Source organism: Vanessa tameamea, chromosome 18 (genome assembly GCF_037043105.1).
Source record: "Vanessa tameamea isolate UH-Manoa-2023 chromosome 18, ilVanTame1 primary haplotype, whole genome shotgun sequence".
Taxonomy (NCBI): Eukaryota; Metazoa; Arthropoda; class Insecta; order Lepidoptera; family Nymphalidae; genus Vanessa; species Vanessa tameamea.
This window is the reverse complement of record NC_087326.1, coordinates 2587372-2610595: the sequence shown is the minus strand read 5'-3', so window position 1 is coordinate 2610595 and position 23224 is coordinate 2587372. Positions and strand designations below refer to the sequence as shown.

Here is a 23224-nt window from a genome sequence, read left to right as displayed (position 1 = left end):
ATACCAAAGCCACATAATGTTCAAGCTCATGCTGTATAGTTCGTTATAATATAATTACCATTATTTAAATGTTAAGCTCATTTAATATGGTATGTTCCCAGACCGAAAAGAATAACAATTTTCTTCTAACTGTGGAGAATCTTTAAATTACGGTCTTGTTTTTTTTTTAAAAAAGAAGTTTTCTACAAAATATTAAAGAATTATATACACACCCCCTTCTCGTCTATCTCTCTTTCTATTCGAAAAAACCGTACAAAAGTTAGATTTAGAAGAATTAACCGGTCATACTATTAGCGGTATTTATGGAAACGCTCTCAAAATGATTTGAATTTTGCACAAAAAATACACTACAATTTTGATAATTATATACATTTTCAAATTATGAATGAAATAAACTCATTTAAAAGTCCCATTATAATAAATAAAAGACGGCGTTGGTTGGTGGACGAATTAAATGAAAAAGTTGAATATATAATGTAATTAACATTATATTTACTGAGCTTGCTCACCGCGCCACTCAGACACACTTATATAAGCCTAATGAGTTAGGTAAAACTTCCGTTTCACGCAACAACTTATTTGCGTGGCACGTTTTGCATATCCAAGTTACAAAAATACGGAACTCATTACGCTACTAATAATTTCAAGAACAGTAAATGAAGTATGATGGTTTGATTGAGCACGTATTTCTAAATTCGTCTCGTACTCTGCGGTGAAGAAATGGGACAGATTATGTAGGATGAGGAGAATTATGTAAATAACTGCATCATTGGTCTAATGGCTTGATAAACGGCCGCAGATCCGGCGGTTCTGAGTTCAATCTACAGGTGGGACCAATAGAAAAATATTATGTATTTCTATCGAAAAAAAAACTCAGTAACCATCTGGAGGTCAAAAGAGTGTACACTCCCGTGCCTCGGAAAGCACGTAAAGCCGTTAGTCGTGCACCTGAAATCTGAAGTCTCGGATTATTGCTTAAAGTAAGTTTAATATTATATCTTTTGCTCATATGACTCTGACTTGAAGTTATCTGCAAATGTTTTTACATCCTACAATATTACTACAGTAGTTGTTTAGATTTTTGAACAATCTCATACAAAAATATTCCAATTTACTCCAATTATGTCACAATTGTTTTTTTTTTATATTATCAATATACTAACGATTTATTTTATGTGTATGTATGTTAAAGTGACCGCCTGTCCATGGACACCGCCCAGGTGCTTATTCAATGTGCTATAGTTAAAGAACAAAATTTATACTAGAATACCTATAATATATGAATATACATTACATTAACAGCCTGTAAATTTCACACTGCTGGACTAAAGCTCTCCCTTTGAGGAGAAGGTTTGGAGCATATTCCAACGCTGCTCCAATGCGGGTTCGTGGAATACACATGTGGCAGAATTTCGTTGAAATTAGACACGTGCAGGTTTCCTCACGATGTTTTCCTTCACCGCTAGCACGAGATGAATAAGCACAAATTAAGCACATGAAAATTCAGTGGTGCTTGTCTGGGTTTGAACCCGAAATCATCGGCTAAAATGCACGCGTTCTAACCACTGGGCCAGCTCGGCTCAATGAATACATAGGCGATATATTTATAAGGGTATTATTTATATGTTCAAGTGATTTGAACTTGCAACTTTTAAATCGTCGTACACCGGTGTGCTATTGTGGTCACAAGTTTGCAAGAGTTACCATTTTGTCACCCATACACTGGCGCTTAACTGCGCAAACTTGTATGAATAAAGTGATACTTGAGCGTGTAGCGCGGCTTTTACAGGTTCGCCGCCGCAATATCAAGTTAAAACTCGGCTTGTGTATTATTATAATTATATCCAAAACTTCGTTATTAACACTACACGTTCTATTCTAAGATTTATTTATAAACACACTTATATATCATAAAGCCAACGTGTTTTTTTTTTCAATTAATATATATTTAAATAAGGTTATCGATATTGACGACCTCCGTGGTCGGACGACCTCCGTGGTCGAGTAGTGAGTACACCGGTTTTCATGGGCATGCCACTCCGAGGTCCCTGGTTCGATTCCCGGCCGAGTCGATATAGAAAAACTTCATTAGTTTTCCATGTTGTCATGGGTCTGTGTTTGTGGTACCGTCGTTACTTACACTGGGATCAGAGTAATGTAGGTGATGTTGTCGAATATTTATTTATATTTATATATTATCGATATTTATGAAGGACTACTTTCCAACCGCGGCCTTGCTCGCGTGTGATGCCAACATACTCTTGGTACTCTCCCTACCGCCGTCCTCTACTCCATTGTATGATGCGTACAGTATATACTACGTTGCAAATAATTTAATCGTAACAAGTAAAATGTGTTAATTTTAATTACGAAATTATTTCAATACCAATTAATTGACGTTATACATCTCCCGTGGTTCCAGTCACGGTCACATTTTTTATGTTGCTAAATATAACCTTCATTTTATTTAATAATCCCTAAAATTAAATATTCAAATTTATTCATAGTTCTCGTATACTAAGCACCACTTAAAATAATTATCAGAACACTTTAATTGAGCGCTCCCTAACCTATAATAATGAAAATGTTTAAATTGAAACAATAAACAATACAAATGTACATAGAATAAGGGGATACGGAGAAACATATCCACCATCTTGAATTTCACGCGTTAAATTTATCTTAATTACATATAAAATAATTAGCTATTATGAATAAGAACAGTGAGTTGGTAAGACGTGTCGGTTTAACTCAAAGATAGCGTGTTTAAATCCATAAGTATAAGTGCTTAATGCGTGTGCATTGTTGAATGAAAACATTGTGCGGAAATCTATTCTGCCGAATAATTATAACCATTCGAGATCGGACCGGCGTAGTAAAATTAGGTCGAAACCTTTTCCTAAACAGAAGATTAGGCCTTTTCTTAGTACACCAGTACACAGTTGTTCTTTTTTATCATTTGCTTAATTTCTTTAAACCTTATGCTGAGTTTAGAATAAAATCAAAATTGACATTCATAACATCTTCAAGCGTCACCGACCTTGGGAATTAAGATGTTATGTCCCTTGCGCCTGCAGTAACACTGGCTCAATTATTCTTCAAACAAAACACCTACAGTGATGTATTGCTGTGTGGCGGTGTAAGACCTAATGAGTGGTTGGTACAAACCCAGACGAAGCACGCTCAAAGCCCTTCTACTATTACTACATGTATTGGGTATCACGACCAAAATGGAGTCACAAGGATTTCATTTTTTTCGCAAACACAACGCGTCCAAACTTTTAGTAGCTGGGTGACGTAGAAATATACACATTCATTATATTAACATAATACATAATCAGCCTGTAAATTTCCCTCTGCTGGGCTAAGGCCTCCTCTCCCGTTGAGGAGAAGGTATGGACCATATTCCACCACGCTGCTCCAATGCGGGTTGGTGGAATACACATGTGGCAGAATTTCGTTGAAATTAGACACATGCAGGTTTCCTCACGATGTTTTCCTTCACCGCCGAGCACGAGATGAATTATAAACAAATTAAGCACATGTAAATTCAGTGGTGCCTGCCTGGGTTTGAACCCGAAATCATCGGTTAAGATGCACGCGTTCTAATCACTGGGCCATCTCGGCTCAATTCATTATATTATTAAATGATAAATTCTCTACACTCCCCCCATATTACGTCGGTAATCCATTAGTTTTAAATGAAAGTTTGAATTATATAACACTCTACGATGGAAAAACTTTTGCGTAAAATGCCTTTGTATTAAATTTAGAAAGTCGTCAATTAGAGCCGTTTGAAAAATTGTAAATATAAATATTATTTTTTAAATCAATTAAAAGTGACGAATTTTTAAATAACGCAGTAGAAATCGTAAGCCCTGCACGATACCTATCCCTTAAACCTCACCGTCAGGAGCGGACTCCGGAGCGCACTTTCCACATTTGCAATTCAAATAATATGAATACGTAAAAACGGTTTTTGCTTAGTCTATTTTCAGAGAATTCACCATTAAAGAGGTAAAACGATTCGTCTAATTATATCGTTGAGATTTCGTTTTAAAACATCGGTCATTTTTTCAAAAGTTTTTTTAACTGATAGCTGTCCATAGCTGATAAAAGTTAAACAATGATCATGAACTAATGGGGCTCATGCGAAACTTCATGTTTATTCATAAGATTTTTTAGGAATATCGAAACTTATGACAGGTTTTGTTTGGATCATTTAAGTCACTTATCTACATTTGGTGCCAAAATGAAAAACCTTACTATACAGCCGTAGCACCGCTCTCCAACTGGCCAGTAACTTTTTTCCACTCCCTTAAATTAATTCTTTGTTAAATTGTAACAATTTAGTAAATTGCAATCAAGAATCCTCTTTATCTTTCTGCGCTACTGCGGCTGGAGCTCTTCAAATGAGACCATAACTGATTTTTTATATATAATCAATATCACATAATCAATGTTTGCGAAAATTAACTCTTTTAGGGGGAAAAATGGCCGCACACATTTGTAAGATTTTTTACCCTGTAAAAAGTCAGGACCTAGGTGTCCGTCCTATATATAAAAATATAATAGATAAATTAGATTAACTTACCTGACATTCGTATGTTCCGTTGTCCCTTTTTTGAACGAACTTGATTTGAAGGGTCCAGTCCTCTGACCCTTCACCGTGGAGCACCTGAAATTATATTGGATTAAAAAATTTGTTATACACAAATTTACTAAAGTAAGTTTACTAAAGTAAATTTTTTAAGAGTTTTGGGGAGTTGATCTTGCTTAATTTAATGATGTTTAAAAATCATTATAACTATATTATAACTAATAAATCTGAATATTATGTGTCTTTACATAGTATAAAACGAATTCGCTTCCCGTCGTCTGTAGGCTTAAATCTTTTAAACTACTTAACTACTTTTAATGCGGTTCATCAATAAACATAGTGATCCAAGAGGAAGGTTTATATGTATACTATATTTATATTCTACTAGAGATAATTTTAAGTAGCCGGAAAATGTTTGTTCTCTGATATAAAAGTTGTACGAACCCCCCCCCCCCTTTTTTGTGTAAAGTCGGGACGGAAAGTTAGTAATTTTATTGATTAAACTATATAAAAAAAATGTCTGAATTTTAAATATTAATGACTAGCTATGCCTGTAATTTTACTCAACTTAAAAAATATATATGCCTGTTTCATTTATATGACGCGTTCATCGCTTAAACATCATCGAGTCGTAATATCGCCTATTATTACTCAACAAATCGGCTATCTCAAAACCAATAATTACTAGTAGGTCATGAAATCACCGCGTTTAACAATACGAATTCCCAGCTTTATAATATAAACCAGTAACGCATTAAACGTGTCAATAAAATGCATTGCACCAAAAATGTTAAACGAAACGAATGATGAATGAAAAATGTATTTCGATATCTTAATTTTAATGAAAAATAAAATGGGCGTAATATTATGTTCGTATATACAATCAAATCGATATCAAGAGCGACTCTATTATTACGTATTGCTGAATGATTTTAAAGTATATTTAATATATATATGTTTTCTTGTAAATTAGTATCTTTTCTTCAAATTAATTTCAAATATGACCAAAATGATCACGAAATCATCACAGAATTTTAATCTTTTAAATTTGTGTTTTTAGTTTATCTCGTACTGAGGAAAACATAGCGAGGAAACCACTAAACATCGGAATAGTGTGGTGGAATAAACTACAAGCCTACTCTTCATGAGATAAGAATACCTTAGCCCAGTAATAGGATATACGAGTATGCAGGCTATTTATTATTTATTTTTGTACTTTACAAATAACAAATCCTAACCAAATCGCTTTAACGATAATACCAATCATAATCAGAGAGGAAATGCAAAATCAGCGCTTTCAACTGCTGGATAATAATTACAAAATCGCTTGAAATTTCCAACAATCTTTAGGTCTGAATTTTTTCAGCGAAAATTGACGCTTCAACGCTCAATTATAGTCCGAATAGGTGATTACTTGGTTAGTTAATTTGATACTCATCTAAATTATGCTGCAGTGGAGATCACATTTTCATTAGTGCTGTAAAGCGTATATTCAGCGGTTTCCAATTCGTGCCCATTCAATATTTAGCGCTGAAGTGTCTAGTTTCTAACTAAATTATTATTTGTATTTGTAGCGAGCTTATTTGCTGAGGAAATGGATTTTATGATGTTAAGCTTTTAATTACGAAGAGTTTATTTAGGACCGAGAATTTCATGTAAACGAGATCTGCATTAGTACATTTCGAAAATGTATTCCCCTAACCAAATATCAACTACCTCGATTTTCAAAATTGTCTATTATTGTTTAACTACCACCGGTTTCGCAAGGGCCTACATTAGACGTGTATGACGTATCTATACGTAACTATTGGTTTATGCAGAACGGGCCACTAAACCTCTCCCAGTCGGCATGATTTTTTAACATCTTTAACAATAATCATCAAAAACATTATTGAATCAACAACAAGATAATTTATATCTAGATTTCTTCAGATAAAACTTAAGAAAAATAAATTGGAATTTATTACGATCAGACAAAAATTTTCAAATTTCAAAACAAAGAGGCATTTCGTTTTACAATATCGCTAATAACGATAAAAATCCGAGAAAAGAAAACGTAAAAAAAATTGTTCTAATTTCGGATATAATTTTCAAATATAACAAAACAAATTGTCTGTTACCAAAGTTAACATAAGACCCAGCTCCGTTCTGGCTCCGGTTAACGAGATAGTTTATTATAATGGAACAGCTGATTTAATAACGTCCTTATCTGCTATGATGTATCTAGAAGGCTGATAGATCGTCAATAGTTCCAGGGATCAGATAGGCACATATATCGAGTTCAATCAATCTTAACGGACAAATTACACGTGATTGTCCCCTATTGGATGTTCCTTGGTATTGAGTATATATTTGTATAGGAAAACAAGTGCCAGCGATGATACTTACAATATATTATGTATTACGTATTATAGTTTTGGTTGATCTGTATATATAATTATATATATACAGTGTGTTATAAAATGAAATAAAAATAAAAAATCCTTTTATTTCTTACCAATTTAATAATAATATTTAACGATGTAATGAAATAAAATTAACTTTATATTATTATTATTTTTTTAATTTAATTAATTATATTAAATTAAATAAACTTTTGTAGTTTTTTTTTAATTCATTTGACATCATCATCCTCCTGCCCTTATTCCAATTTTGTTTGGCGTCAGGGCAGCATGTCTTCTTCCATACTTCTCTGTCTGACGTCATCTCACAAGTAACATTCTTTCCAGCCATATCGTCCTTCACACAATCCATCCGTCGTTTCTTTGGTCTTCCCCTTCCTCTATATCCGGCCACGTCCATGCTCAAGACAGGGAGTTCACAACATGGTACGACAGCCGGTTTAAACATTACAGTTTTTTTTCTGGGTTTAATTAAAATTATTTTATTGTGATAAGCCAATTAACTTCCGAAGAGGAATACAGTATAATTGTATAATTTATTCTATTGCTTGTAGGTGGTAGGTACAATATAACTATCAATAAAAAGTAGGGTATTTTTTTAAAAGTAGGGCATAATTAATCAACAATTACAATAATGTGCATTTATTTAACATCAATATCAATTTCCAACTTTGTTAATTTTCCAATTTCCAAAAGCCTACAATATTTCGAACGAAATGTCAATACTAACTGAGGTATTCTGTGAGATTTTTCCAAAAACTAACCTGTTTAATCGTCGAGTGAAATGTCGTCACTACAGAGAAATTCTAGCTTTTAATAATTCTACAATACGTGTACTCACCTGAAACCTTTCGTCGTTGGTGTATGTGAACTTCCCGGAGCTCAGTATGTGCCAATCTCGTTTCCTAATCCACGACACTTGCTGCAAAATATATAAACGGAATTAGTTTCGAACTGTCGTAATATTTCGTATCACAGAACAGGAAGTACAGAAATGACACGTTGAGTAAAATTTATGTTTATATGACGTCACGTGTAAAGAGTGGGGATTTGTTTGGGACGTCCAAACACACGACCAATACGTTTTATTAGTTATTTAAAATTAATCGTATCTTTTGTAATACCAGCATTTTGAAGTATTCGAAAAATACAGAGTATTATGAAATACTTAAGATTTTACCCAGTGCTCCAGATTTTAACAATTAGCTGCATGATAAAATTCCAAATTATAAAAAATTAAGTACTGTGGTGTTATTTCATAATAATTCTAAAATACGAATCAAAATTTAAATCACTACAAAATTGTTTATGTGAACTCAAATTTATTTAATATGAAATATTCGATGCCACTTTTATACAATTTCGTCTATGGTACTACCCCCAGTTAAAGCAGTCAGGTGACTAGTATATAATTTTAAATCTATAATTATAAAACGCTCAATGTAAACGAGCCTTTGTTTTAACTTTTACAATCTGCAATGCGGTTACGAAGCGAGCAGATTTCTATCAACAAAGTAAAGCCTGCCTGCAATTAGTGATTTCTTTTGTATGAAAGAAATGGTCTTTTTTAATTTTTAGCCAATTGTAGTCCAAGTCACTGTAGAGCTGGCATTAAATAGTGTGTTTTGCTGGAATGCCTCTACTTAACTTATAATTAATGTTCTGTTAACGACGCTGTTGTTCCCATTTGTAATTCATGGGCTATTTATAATGAAACGGCAGAACTGCTTTATTTGATAAAGCAATTATACAAAAATACGTCCTAATTGAACCGTGTAATGTAACGTAATGAGATTGTAATTACAAATAAGTAGCAAAAAAGTGAATTTTAATTGGAATTAATTAATCGGTGGTCAGACCATCTATGATCAATCATTAAACATGAGTTCGACCTGCGGGAAGCAGCGTTTTGACCAATGTGTTAATTAGTCATGAAGTCACTAATTTCCACAAAACCAGTAAACGTTGCATTAAAATGAAATGTGGCCGTACTTTTCATTATTAGGTGTTATTAAATTTTAGATTTTACAAAATCGAAACCGAACTCCGTGTATTAAATAACATATTTATCGTGAAATAATTACGTCACGTTGTTTCGTATTAAAAGTTCGGTTATGAGAAATTGTATAATTAAAGTAAAATTTGTATTAGTCTCGTGGGTCGTATTTGTTGCTGTAAAATATTATCTTTTGTAGTAAATTCATTTCAGGAAGGCAGACAGTATTTTCACCTTCACTTTTGGTAATGGGCCACCCATGATTTTTGGTAATGGACCAAAGTTATGATTAACTTTACTTAACTATTCTAAGGATTTTTGGCGGCTTATGTTTCAAATTAATAACGCAATAAATAATGTACATCAGAATTTTGATGTACGCGTATTAAAATCTACCGATGACTATAAAGCCTATGTCTGAAACTGTACTTACATAATTTGAAGCGTTTTGGATGTAAAATGTTGTTAGTATCTACAAAAGTTCCATTAAATAAGAAACTCAAATATTATAGAAGGTATCATTGTTGATCAATCTTAAGTCTATTCCTGTCTAAGTAGGAATGAAAATCAACAAACCTTAGAGTTACGTATTCCACGACTTGCTATATTGAGCGCTACTGACAGTTCTCGATTAATATGTCTTTATTAACATAAGATCAATATGCCGCTTAACTACTTATATCCACTTTAATTTGACATTCGAAGTTCAGAGAATAACTTCGATGTTTATAACGCCATTTTTTCGAAAATCCATAAAAAATATCAAAGATTATTCTCAACTAATTATATCGCGTCAATTATGTCAAATGTTGATAATTTATCTTTTGTCCTCTTCTCGTTGGAACAACTATAGTCTCCTGTCACATCCGTATTAGTATGGCATTTGCCGTTGGGTTTGAAAAAGATTCAAAGGATAAGGAATTGGGTACGTAAAATCTCACTTGAAATATAATAGCTACAAATTAAAAATGACACAAATATGATTTTCATATGATACAATCGTAGTCTATCCATTCCAGTCGGATTTCACCAAAATCTAAAGGAAGAAGAACTGATAGCATAGGAAGTTCAGTTGATTTTATTGATTCATAATTATTATTATTATATACTTACGCCTCTTTCACTCAAATGTCCCACGAGGCAATGTAAATAGGCAGTTCCGCCGAGCTGCGCTGTGACATTGCTCACTGAATTGTTCGCCGTAACGTCGGCTGACGTCTGCACACTGCCGCGCCAGCCACGAGCTCTTGATGTACCGTGGTGTCCTATAAAACAAACAATATAATATAATTCAATTTTTTATGTATATGATCACCAGTGACCATTAAAATTGACGCTATAAGAAATATTAACAATTCATTACATTGGCAATGTCCCACCAACCACGGAACTAAGGTTTTATGACGCTTGTGCCTCTGTTATATAACTGTATAATAAAATGGCACGTGAAATATAGTTAGATAAATGAGTGGATAGGTGGATGAGTGTGTTTTTTTGGTACATGGGTGAATAGGTGTATAGGCCAATACTCTATTGGCCTATACACCCATTCACCCATGTATAGAGGTGTAATTATGAGTTACTATAATTTTAGAGACCCCAAACATTTAATAGTAACGGAATTATTATATTTTACTATGAAAAATTACTAAAAATCAAGTAACTGTAATAAATGAGGGATAAGTAGGTATGGAAGAGCAATTAACAGACGCGTCAATATTACACATCTGTGTGCTTCAGACCCAGATGGGTTCGAGGAAGCGTGAAAATATATTTAAACGAAGCTGAATAATAAAAATCCTAAAATGTAAACGTTGAAACGAAAGGCAAAAACAGCTGCCATGTTATATATTTTTTTTGTTATTCATCTTTTATATTTTTACAACTCTGTTATATTCTTTTTGTCCGTTGCTATCGCGACATCCCTCTTTTCTTTTCTGTAACTACGGTTGCTATCGGCAACAGTCTCTGTAGCATAAGCTAGCGAATGACCTTCCGAAAGGAATGGTTAGTGTATTCAATTCTTCTTACTGTATAATCGAATGTGACGTCGTTAATAGCCGTGGCATAGCTTTGGCTTTGGCTTTGGCTTTGGCTTTGGCTTTGGCTTTGGCTTTAGTTTTAGCTTTGCTGGCTTGGCTGTGCTCGGCTCAGCTTAGCATATAGCGTGGCGTCACCATATTAAAGCAAAACGAAACTTTAAGTAATATCCTGAGTGAAGAGCCCGGAAAATAGTTTTCAGTTATAATCTCTAAACTTTAAGCCTTTGATAGAATCGATAAATCGATTTTAATAAAAAACTATTCCATAGATTTAATTAAGGCGTTGGGCATGAAAAAGTAGCGTACGTTCTTGTTTGAAGTTCAAGCTTGTTTCATAACAAATTTTAATCAAATCAAACATTGATTAGATGAAAATTTGAAAAAAAAATTGATTTGCCGGTGAAAGAGCAATGACATACAGACATACAGACAAAGTTACTTTCGCATTTAAAATATTAGTACAGATTATTAAGATAATCCCAGACAAAGAGATTTCGATAGCACACTTTAAAATTATGCAGTTGTTTTTAAAATCAATTAAATTTTATTTAATTGTAAATATTAATATTTATTTAAGACAGCTGCCGATTCGATTTTGTAGTATCAATGTCATACTGTATCATAATTATTATCGTTTATCTTACTGACTACACAATACACACGCTAACGTAAAGTTAATAAATCGGTTGTATAGAGTTTTATTTCAAAACCGGCCTCGCACGTATGCCTTTTATTAATTAAAAAAAAAAAAAATAGATATATTATTAATATAATTGCACTACAACACTCAGCAATAATGTAGCTTTCGATTAGTGATGTTTTTTAGATTTGTATCATTATTTTCTATATATAAATAAAGAGATTTTACCTATTTTGTATGTGGCTCGTGTCGTTGTTATATTGTCGATGTTATACCAGGTAGCATCACAATATGAATTCGCAAATCGATGATTTAATCTCTTTCGTATATTAGGCGAAAGCTATCGTGTAATGTTCGATATATCGAACGCATTTTCTATTCCGCCTTCGCCATTGATATTTCAAATAGTCGGCGAAATATTTGATTTTTACGCCCTCCACATGCGTTGGCTTAGCCGGCTTGACACTTCATAAGCGACCGTGGATTGGTCAGCTCTTTGTTTATTTGTTATTGGACGGGTTGAAAATGAAAAATTTCGCAGGGATAAATTCAATTTTGTCTTTGTTTATACAACATTCGTAAAGATAACTATAGCGCAATTTCACTAAATAATTTTAGTTAAATTCAGTGAAATCAATACATCAGTGTATTAGATTTTCATTTCTATTCATATTACTAGGTTGTTTTTTTTTCTCTGAAAAAACGCACTATCATGTTTCCTCCGCGTAAAGTGGGGGGAGGGGAGGGGGGTATATGGGCTCGCTGGTTCTGTGAACGCATGGTGCGCCCTAACTTACCGGTATACCCACTAAAAAACCAGTGGTACCCACTTCGACTATTCAGGGGATCACGGGATTGCTTACGCACGCTGCCGTGACTTTTACTAGCTGGTCAGCACGATTCTTTTGTCTTACGTTATTGCGTAGATTGTAGCGTGATGTTTTTGTAAATGGACTATCTGATGTAAAAATCAAATCGGACGAGTAGATCCGGTGACTATATATACAAACGTGTTTGTTCTTTAGCTTTATGTTAGTTAGTGATACTAGAGCCTGTAAATTTCCCAATGCTGGGCTAAGGTCTCCTCTACCTTTGAGAAGAATGTTAAGAACATATTCCACCACGTAGCTCCAATGCTGGTCGATGGATTCACATGTAGCAGAAATTCGTTGAAATTAGACATATGAAGGTTTCCTGACGATGTTTTCCTTCACCGAGCACGAGATGAATTATAAACACAAATTAAGCACATGGAAATTAAGTGGTGCTTGCACCCGCAATCATCAGTTAAGATGTACGCGTTCTAACTACTAGGCCATCTCGGCTCATCAGCTATTCATTATGAAACATTCAACATCATGATAGCCAATTTAAATATTTACATAAGAATTATTAACATTAAGTCCTTAAATATACACAAATATGAAATAAAAATATTTACTGTATTAATAAAGACCGCGTGGAACGGTGGCAAGAATGTTAGCAGAATTTCCCCTTAGAATCGCAATTTCGATCCCCCAGGCAAAAAACGAAGCAGCCCTCCTGTCACCAGTGGAGGCAATAGGGCGAGGTGTTACTTTTCTATGTTACTTTTTGCTCTACAACGTTTCTTATTACATGTATAATGTCATTGCTATATATATGTTATTAATAATGTAATTTAATAACGTGACTTACGTATGTCTCCAGTGGAAGATGTGAACAGGGGCAACATGCAGAAGACAGCAGCGGCGAACGGTATGCCCATCCCGCCGGCCACTCGCCATTTCATCTTAAACAATGAAGTTCATATTATTAATCACATAAATAATGACGACAAACGATTTCGGGTTCAAATCCACGCAAGCTCATCTGAATTTTCAGGGGCTTCATTATTTTTTATGGAAACATCGTGAGGAAAACTGCATGTGTCTAATTTTTATATGTGTGCCATATGTGTATCCGCCAACCATTGGAGCAGTGTTGCGGAATAAGCTCCATTCCATCTCCTCAAAGGAGGAGTTTTCAGCCTAGTAATGGTATATATAATAATTAATTAATCTTTAGGAAAGATACGATTAATATTAAAAATTATATAATATCGATTGTAGATTACGCATAATAATTTGTTCCTAGTTTATTTGACTTTCCATTCCGTTTTCTTATTGTTTTGAACTTAAATTTTATTAAATTTACCTTAATTAACACCAATCTTTATGTATATTTTCATTTTGTTTCGTTTATTTTTGTAAACTAGGAAAATAAATGTTTTATTTCAAACGGTTAAACATTTCAAAAATTCCAGTTACCTCGTTAACGCTACAAATTCTCTCAACAAAAGATAATTTTAAGACATTCAGCGATCATAACTGTTGTAGCGAAACGATTATAATATTTCGGAGAATTTACGTAACGTAAATATTTGCCATTTATTTTATCTATTATAAAAATATAATTGATGGGTCTTGAAAAGATATAAAAACACCATTATGTGTTCATCAATAACATGAAGTTCGTGTTATTGTCGCCCGTCGCCAAATGAAATTCAACTTTCACGTTTCCGCCCACGAAGTACCTCGGAAAATATTTTCCATTTGATTCGAAATAAACGGTTCTATTGTACACTCTGTTCAGTTTGATACGGAACGGAAATTTGTTTTAAATAAGCAAATTATTCTCGTTGAATACTCTTCAGGATTTCGCAGGAGTTTTGAATTTTTTTTTTTTTTGTGTTATTCGGTTACATGTTACGTATCATTTAGAAATTGAGTTTTGTACATTATTTTATTTGAAACGAGTTATAATGATCGAGTACAAAAGTGCTAATACCGATTGGGCTTCCTGGACAGTCCTGTCTAGGTGAGAAGTATTAACTTGCATATTATTCTAACATCAAAAATCAATTGTTTAGTGTTGTATTGTAGTTTGAATGGTGATTTACTGCTATAACAGGCACAAGAGCAATAACGTCTAAGGTCGTATGGTTGGAGTTGCACTGCTATGGATGAAATGGTTCACATAGGGCATTGCGCAAGCCCGTCTGGGTATGTACCACCCACTCGTCAGATATTCTACCGGCAAACAACAGTAGTCAGCATTGTTATGTTCCAGTTTGAAGGGCGAGTGAGCCAGTGTAACTACACGCACAAAGGACATAAGATCTTAGTTCTCAAGGTTGGTGGCGTATTGGCGATGTAAGGAATGGTTAATATTTCTTATAGCGCTGTTGTCTATGGGTGGTGGTGACCACTTACCATTGGGTGGCCCATATGCACGACTGCCAACTTATACAATAAAAAAAAAAGTATGTTAACGAATTGTTCACGAATTGTTCATATTTCTAACAGCGCCAACGTGTATGGACAGTAATGACCAAGAACCATGAGTTGGTCCCATGTCCGCCAACATAATTATATAATAATACAAAAAAAACCGAGATGGCCCAGTGGTTAGAACGCGTGCATCTTAACTGATGATTTCGGGTTCAAACCCAGGCAAGCACCACTGAATTTTCATGTGCTTAAATTTGTATTTATAATTCATCTCGTGCTCGGCGGTGAAGGAAAACATCGTGAGGAAACCTGCATGTGTCTAATTTCAACGAAATTCTGCCACATGAGTATTCCAACCCGCATTGGAGCAGCGTGGTGTAATATGCTCCAAACCTTCTCCTCAAAGGGAGAGGAGGCCTTAACCCAGCAGTGGGAAAGTTACAGACTGATAATGTAAATATAATGTGTACAAAAAAAATGTTTTTGCTGTGCTTGTGTCTGAAAGAGAAGGTGGCCACTTAGCATCACATCAGAATTTGTTCGCCATCTTATAATTAAATGTCTCCATTGTGGATGCTATTAAAATGCATGATATTTTAAATGCGCCTTCGATTTCGAGCAGTGCTACAATAACTCTTAAGTTTAAAATTATGGGTAAAGTATCGTTTCTTAAATGTATGTTCATTTCCTTATTATTAAATGCTTTATTTGTAAAAATAATATTATATCTAGGAGCGATTTTCAACAGATGAAATTAAAATGTAGGTAGTTTTACAAACTTTTAGTCAGCACTTGTCAGAAATTGAAAGTTGCAAGTAATTAAACTTTAACGTTTCATAGCAATTTTAGGATCCAAGATCCAAGATTTTCAGATACACCGTCACCAACACAACACGACTTGAGTTTACTCTTAATGTGCGATTGCCATTGTATATAAAGGGTTTTTCAATAAGGACTTGGCAACTTTTTTTCAAAATAAAATGAAAACCATTTGAGATATTTCAAAAACTTTATAATCCGGTTGAAGTACATTCCATACATTTATGTATGGAACTCGACTTCGCTCATATGACCACCGCGGGCACTTTTGCAGCGGTCGATTCGTTGGACCCAATTTTCCATGACTCGGCCACACATTTCGGCCGACACGGCTGCTATTTCGCGTTCAATGTTGGCTATGAGCTCTTCCAACGTCGGCGGCTTATTAGCATAGACCAACGACTTGATGTAGCCCCAAAGATCAAGAAAATCTAGAGGCGTTAAATCGCACGAACGAGAATCGGAGAACGTACGTCGCTTCGAATGGTCCATCGGCTTCAATACTTGAGTGAGCCTAATCTTGTATGAGTGTAAAGCAAGATCCTTACGCAAAATTCGTCATAAAGTAGTCTTGGCGATGACCAACTCTTGAGAACGCCGTGGAATGGCCTGATTTGGTTCATTTGCTACGGACGCTTCAACGGCAGCGATATTTTCGACACTTCGACCAACCCGTTGTCTCTCTGTTACGGTAACGTAACACACCGAACATGTAGACTGAAACTTTTTCACTAAACTTGTTACTGCCTGTCTACTAGGGCCAGAATTACGACCGAAAATCAGAGTTAACGCTCTTAAAGTAGCTTCTTAAGAAAAAACTCTAAAATAAAAGTCAGTACATAAGAATTATTGTGAGAGAACCATGAAAAGATAAGCGTCAGTTGTAATTAAGTTAAACAGTTTGAATTTCTATGATAACTTTTGACATTTCAGACGTTTAAACATTTTTTTTTATTATTACGTTGCATTTCAAAGAGTTGCTTTAGGTATTCAGTGCAACAGTTTAAAAAAAGTTTTTGGGTTAAGGGCAGGCCAGCTGAATAATATCGGTCAAATGCCTCTCACGAGTTTTACACTGCACGAACCTTTTCAAACCAATTTTTCTTTTATTTATTCATCCAGTAAATCTCGGCCAGGAGATTCTATCGCAATAAATTGAAAGTGTTTTCCCTTAAGTACTTCCAATTTTTATAAAGTGCGTTCAGGCATTGATGTTATCTTTTTCATTTTTAATTATAATTATACATTAGAGATGTGTATTAAAAGTTTTTTCATATAAAACCAAGCTTGTTACGTCAATAGTTTCAATTCAAAGCGGGTCAAAAATTAAGAGCAATTATTAGTTATATACTAGTTATATATTCAAAAACCATAATTACATAATACAACTACAATATATTTTGGTCGTGTTGTCATTTGAGCATTACAAAAGAAAACGTGTCGTCATATTTAGTATAGGTATACAACTTTATTGAACAACACTAAATCAAAAATCAAAATATACTCTATTCAAGTAGGCTTTTACAAGCACTTTTGAATCGTCATTTAACAAACTATTTAAAGTAAAGCTACCACCGGTTATGAATGTAGATTCTACCGAGAAGAACCGGCAAGAAACTCAGTAGTTACTCTTTTTCAACATCTGAAAATACAGTCATGTTAGTTAAATACAATTATATATGTATGTTATTTCTCCTGCCTGGAAGTCAACAAGCATTAACTCCACGCTTTTTTATCGTCAATATAATCTTATATCGAATAATATGCCTTCTTTACCAATGTATTTTTTACAATTGACTTGAATCTATGAAACGGCAAAGTTAAAAATGTCTGCGGAATTTTATTATAGAAGCGGATACCTTGCCCCATGAATGATTTATTGACTTTGCGGAGTCGGAAAATTGGCGTTCTAAGCTTATCCTTGCTTCTTGTGCACATAAGTACAATGATTATCACTGATTTTATCAAAGTGATCAATGCCACTGTGAATATACATAATATTGTTGTAAATATATTGTGATCTATGATTGTGAAATGTATGTATATCGTATGTAGCTTAATGCTGAAACAATGATCTACTGGCTTTTTATTTTGGTGTGCGTGACATCTACGCTTGACAACCGCCAAATGTCATACTACTTTATTAGTGTGCGTGTACTTAGTGGCCAACAGTTGGCCACAATTTTTCGACGCGGTCTCAGATTTGACAGTCTATCCAGACATAGAAATAATCAAAGCGAGGAAATGACGTTTGTGTGTGTGCAACATTCAAACACAAATATCCATATGAATAGATACATGTCTGCATGGATTTATAGGATTGTACTTAGAATGGTTAGATGACTGTATAGCCTGTGATTACAATTAAAATATACTTTATTCAATCTGTTCCTACATGCACTTTTTAACCGTCATTTTACAAGGTTAACTAAAGCTATTCTAACGAGAAGAAGAAGTGACCTGACTAAGAACATCTAGTCCTATATCCAGCAATGTTATGGAAATGTTGTCAACTTCAATAAATTAGAATAGGTAACATTGATTGTCTTATAATTGATGAGAAAGTAATACTGTTTTGTTTTTTCATTATTTTATCTAAACTAAAGAAAAATAAAACGAATGCCTATTCCAGTTTTACATAAATTTTATTGCTTGACGTTTGATTGGTTTTGCGAGAGCCACTTTTATTTTCTCGCTGGAAAACGTTACGCCTTTCCTCCTCATGAAGTGGAGCCCCAATGGGGAATAAGTGGGGCCTCGCCGGTGCCAGGATCACCACTAAAACACCAGCGGTACCCTCTCCGTCTCTTCAGCGGTAGTCACGGGACCGCTTTCGTATACTATTGTGACGTGTGCAAGCCCACCGAGGAACACCCACTCATAACATTTTCTATGAACAAACAGTAACATTTCATCTTAGTTGCTAATGTTGGTGGTATATTGGTAAGGACCTATGGGCCACTGACCACTATGGTGGTGACCACTCATCACTCACCTTCCGTAGCTCACTTGTTAGTCTGCCTACTTATTTGCAAGAAAAAATAAACTCGGGTTAGTTAATAACAAATGAACACTTGCGTATAATTGGGTGGTGCGCCAAACCTAGTTTTCGATGAAGCGGGAGAATACATACACGAGATATGCATCGTAATGCATATAGTTAGCAGCCTTTCCGCTGTAATGGTCCAACTACACGCAAAGACCCACTTGCGCAGTTTGATTTGCACACTCAAATTACCGTAGTCAAAACGGGAAAGGCTAACAAATTGATAAAAAATAGAGACTGTTTATTCTCATAAACCATAAAATATATTGAAAATGTATTATATTTTATTCATATGCTTTTGAGACGAATAATTTGGAACTAGTTTATATATAGGACATAAGTCGGTGAGTCGAACCTCGACAATGACATGTCCATCCTTTCAAGCCCTATTATTAATCTCGTAATCTGAGCCCTCGACAAGTCGAAATAATCAGTATTTTAGTATATATTTTCTATTTATTATTAAAAGCTAAAATATTTGATTCTATTACTTTTACAAATCGATGACGATTTTACATAAATAATATACCAAATCAAATCAATTTTATTCAAGTAAACTTCACAATGGAGCGTTTTTGTATCGTCGATATTAAAATACTACCACCGTTTCGGAAAGCAGCCTGCAGCGAGAAGAAACGGCAAGAAACTCGCATAGTGGCTTTATCATTAATTGACGTTCACATTGTTAGCAATATTACTTTTTTAGGAGGGCATAGGAGCTAATAGCCTGTAAATATTAAGCACTCCTTACATCGCGAATACGCCACCAAATGGAACTATGCTGTTGTATCCTTGTGCATGTACACCTCACTTACCCTACAAACCGTAACACAAGAATAACATTGCCGTTTATTGGTATATGTGACGAAGAAGAGGCAAACTATATTCTAAATACTAATTGAAGTACGTACCGATCGCGACGCGACCGCTGTAAAATCACTCAAGCGGCAGATACGAAATTAGGAAATTCGACGGACTCAGATTCGTTATCTTTAATCAAACAATCGTGAAGATAGGCTATTAATATTTTACATAATGTTTGATTTAATGTTTAATGAAAATATCTTGAAATATATCCCTATAATTGTCCGAAGCTGGTTCGTGTGGGTTAATTGATTATCGATCGATTGACCTTTTATGATGATTTATATTCGGCTGTTGTTGATTCATGCTTTCCATTTCTAAATATATAAATCGTTCATGAGCCTTTGGCGAGGGCCATTGTTCTAATGGCAGGGGTAGTTCACGGGGTCCTGGGTTCAAACTCCTGATTAGACCGATAAAAGTTATTGGGTTATTCTGTCGAAAGATTTGCAGGAGCCGTCTCGAGTCTGACAGATGGAAGTTTGTACACTTCCATGCCTACCGCAAGTACCGGAAGGACGTTGATCCTACACAGAAACTATCTTCGGTCCTTCATCGGTACCATCCTATTCTTCACCAAATTAATTTGAGCCTACACTTGGGCACTATAAATGTTCTGCGTATCCGACTCCCTGGTCTCCCTTGATGTTTGGCTGAAATCGGTCATATGGCCAGGCGACTACTACCCGGTAGGTTATATGCCTCTCCAATAAAAATTGATTTTAATATATATCTCGTGAAATGGAACTGTATTAATATATATTTTAATTATAAGCCCATTGCCAAGAAATGAACGTAAAATAAAAATATGAATGATTTAAATTTAAAAATCTTGAAATATATAAAATAAAAAATATTTTAATTGAAAATTCCACGACCGTCTGGTTCAGTTACACGGAGAATGAAAATAGTTTTGGGCGTCTGTAATTGCGTTTTTATTCAATGATAAAATTGGGATTTTTCTGTGAAAATGTTATTTTTTTTAGCTCACACGAAATGCGCGTATAAAAGTTTTTATGCTTCAGAAAACTCATGTGCTTTCATTTATGATATCATTATTATATAGTATTATTTTAAAAAATCATATGTTTTTTGCTCAAATATTTTCACAATTATATATTAAATGTATTATATATAATAGTGAACGTATTAATTAAATACATTTTGTTTTGTTAATAAAAATATTATAAATATTTTATTACTAATTTTTATATGTAAGATTATTTTTACGCGGCAAATATAATTTAATTTTCGGTTACCGTTCCGTGTATATGAAATATATAAGTACATAATTCCTTATTTCACTCCTATTCTGTTATTAGTTTTGTAACTATTACACCATACTTCAACTTTATTTAATGAAAAACATAAAAAACCTTCTTCGTTTGAAGTCATTTAAAATTTGTGCAAATTAATAACAAAAAACAAAGATCACAAATTAAAAATAATATGTTCCTTATTCAAATAGGCCGTTGGAAGCATCGTCTTGTTACGTAATTTTGATCGATTTGATGGAGATGAACCGGCATGGAACTCAACAGTAGCAAATAATAATATGCAAATGAATTAATAAACGTGTCCCTTTCAATATTGCAATCGCAAATTTCAACAACCTTTCGTATATGACAATAGAGGTCATTTTGCCATAGCAATATTGAATTTGTATGCAAATATTTGTCATGTTACAGATCCAACTTGTAACTATTAGCTTAGTTACTGTTGTTGTGGCTAGTCTAGTCTAACTAGTAATACAAATAATATACTATATATTTACCTAAGAATTATATTTAATATTGAGAATATAGTAACTGCAGATCAGTTATCTCAGATTATAAAATAAAATAAAAGGCAGATGGAGCGGTCGGAACGATAAAGTGAAGCAACAAAAGCGAATACAATATCAAAATCGAATACAGATTCACGGTAATGTTTGTAGGAATTAACAATTTGGTAATTAGGTAAATAATTAAAATTGTATCGTTTCGTAAAGTTAATAAAAAATAGTTAATTATAAAATAACAATATCTGCATTTTATGATTAGCATCATTATAAACCGAAAATCATTGAAGGCTTTATAACTTAACTTGCTTTTTAACTTATAATGGTATGACTAATAAATTATATTTACTAAAATATATTATACCAATTTGAGTCAGTGACTTCAAAATAGCTTTACCGTTGAGGTATTGAGTCAGCGTCGGCAATAAAGGAATACCTGATGCCTCTTTCAATGGTAATGTATATTTGCGAAGACCACTTTCCATCGGGATATCAAGACAAAGGAGGAATGAACGTTTTGTTTCCAAGAAATGTAAGAAAGTTCCAATTAAGTATTGTTAAGGTAACTAAAACTGACATTTCCAAGTATTTACAACTAGGATCAGACAGTGGAAAAACTATTCTTATTTTAAAAGGAAATATCTACATAATCTTAACATCAAAGTGGTCCATTAGAGTCATATGATTTAATCATTGTATTGATTTTCATCTATTCATACGTATCTACTGCTTAAAAAATTAAATCAAGTAAAAATAAAGTAATAGTAAAAGTAATAATAATAGTAAAAGTAATTTCTTAGTCTCTCAGTCTTCGGTAAATCTTCAAAAATGTGAACAGATCTACTTTCTGCTCAACGGAACACGCTTCTTAAAACTCGCATAGGGCTACAAAACTTTAAAACCAGAATGTGCTTTGAAAATAGAACATCTCCTAAATGCAAGAAACTCTGTCAAGTATTTTAGATAAGTCAAAGATAAGCTGTTGCTTAAAACGCAAAAAAAAACATTACAATTTTAAAACTGGCAATATTAGCTTAGGTATTGAATTAGCGTAGTCAAAATTGTAATCTTCAACTTCTATCGTGTAAAACTCAAACCAGTCGTGTCAATTTAAATAGGTGAATAATATGTCCTCTATTATTGTTTATTAATACGTTTTTTTATGTCATTTTAAAAAAAGTTTGTAGATTTCTGTAAACATCAATATACTAAAATATAGTAAAAAATTTTGGCTCTCTGCCTAGTTCTTGCTAGTTATTTATGTAGTTTAAACAACTTTGATAATATATATGGTTTGCGTAGATTTGAAAACAATTATGGTAGTCTGAGAGCTCATGAAAAAACTGGCTTAGACAGAATTTTCAAAGGAACTCTTTGTAAGCCTTATCATCGCACTCTCCTTGAAGACGTTCGTACTCGCTATGAAAAGATGGCTCTTGTTAGGGACTGAACTCACCTGTACGTCTAAGCACAGCGGGATAAATACAAGGGATTATTTTGTAAAGCTATCCCGCACATGACCAAGAACAAGAGATATACGTAGAAAAAGAACATTCAGAGTAACTTATACGAAAAGAGATGACCCAGTGGCTAGAGCGCTGGCATCATTACTGCAGGTTTCAAATTAATTAATTAATTTTTGTTTATAATTCAACTCGTGCTCAGCGGTGAAGAATACCATCGTGAGCAGAGCATAAAATCCAGACCTTCTCAAGGGGAAACGAGGTAAGCCCAGCAGTCGGACATTAACGGCTCTTACTCTAAGCAAAAAAGTGTGTATGTAA

At 33.9% G+C, this 23224-nt stretch overlaps 1 protein-coding gene across 2 annotated transcripts in view; it reads right to left on the bottom strand.

Annotated features, from left to right (window-relative positions):
- LOC113400155 (hemicentin-2-like) overlaps positions 1 to 23224 on the bottom strand; it is a 319029-nt gene that overhangs the window by 20319 nt on the left and 275486 nt on the right. For both annotated transcript variants that reach the window (XM_064217679.1, XM_026639621.2), the window contains 4 exons: positions 13358 to 13451; positions 10112 to 10263; positions 7844 to 7924; positions 4595 to 4678 (listed from right to left, as the gene is read on the bottom strand). In XM_064217679.1, the coding sequence (XP_064073749.1) occupies positions 4595 to 4678; positions 7844 to 7924; positions 10112 to 10263; positions 13358 to 13451 (411 nt within the window). The remainder of the gene's footprint in view (positions 1 to 4594; positions 4679 to 7843; positions 7925 to 10111; positions 10264 to 13357; positions 13452 to 23224) is intronic.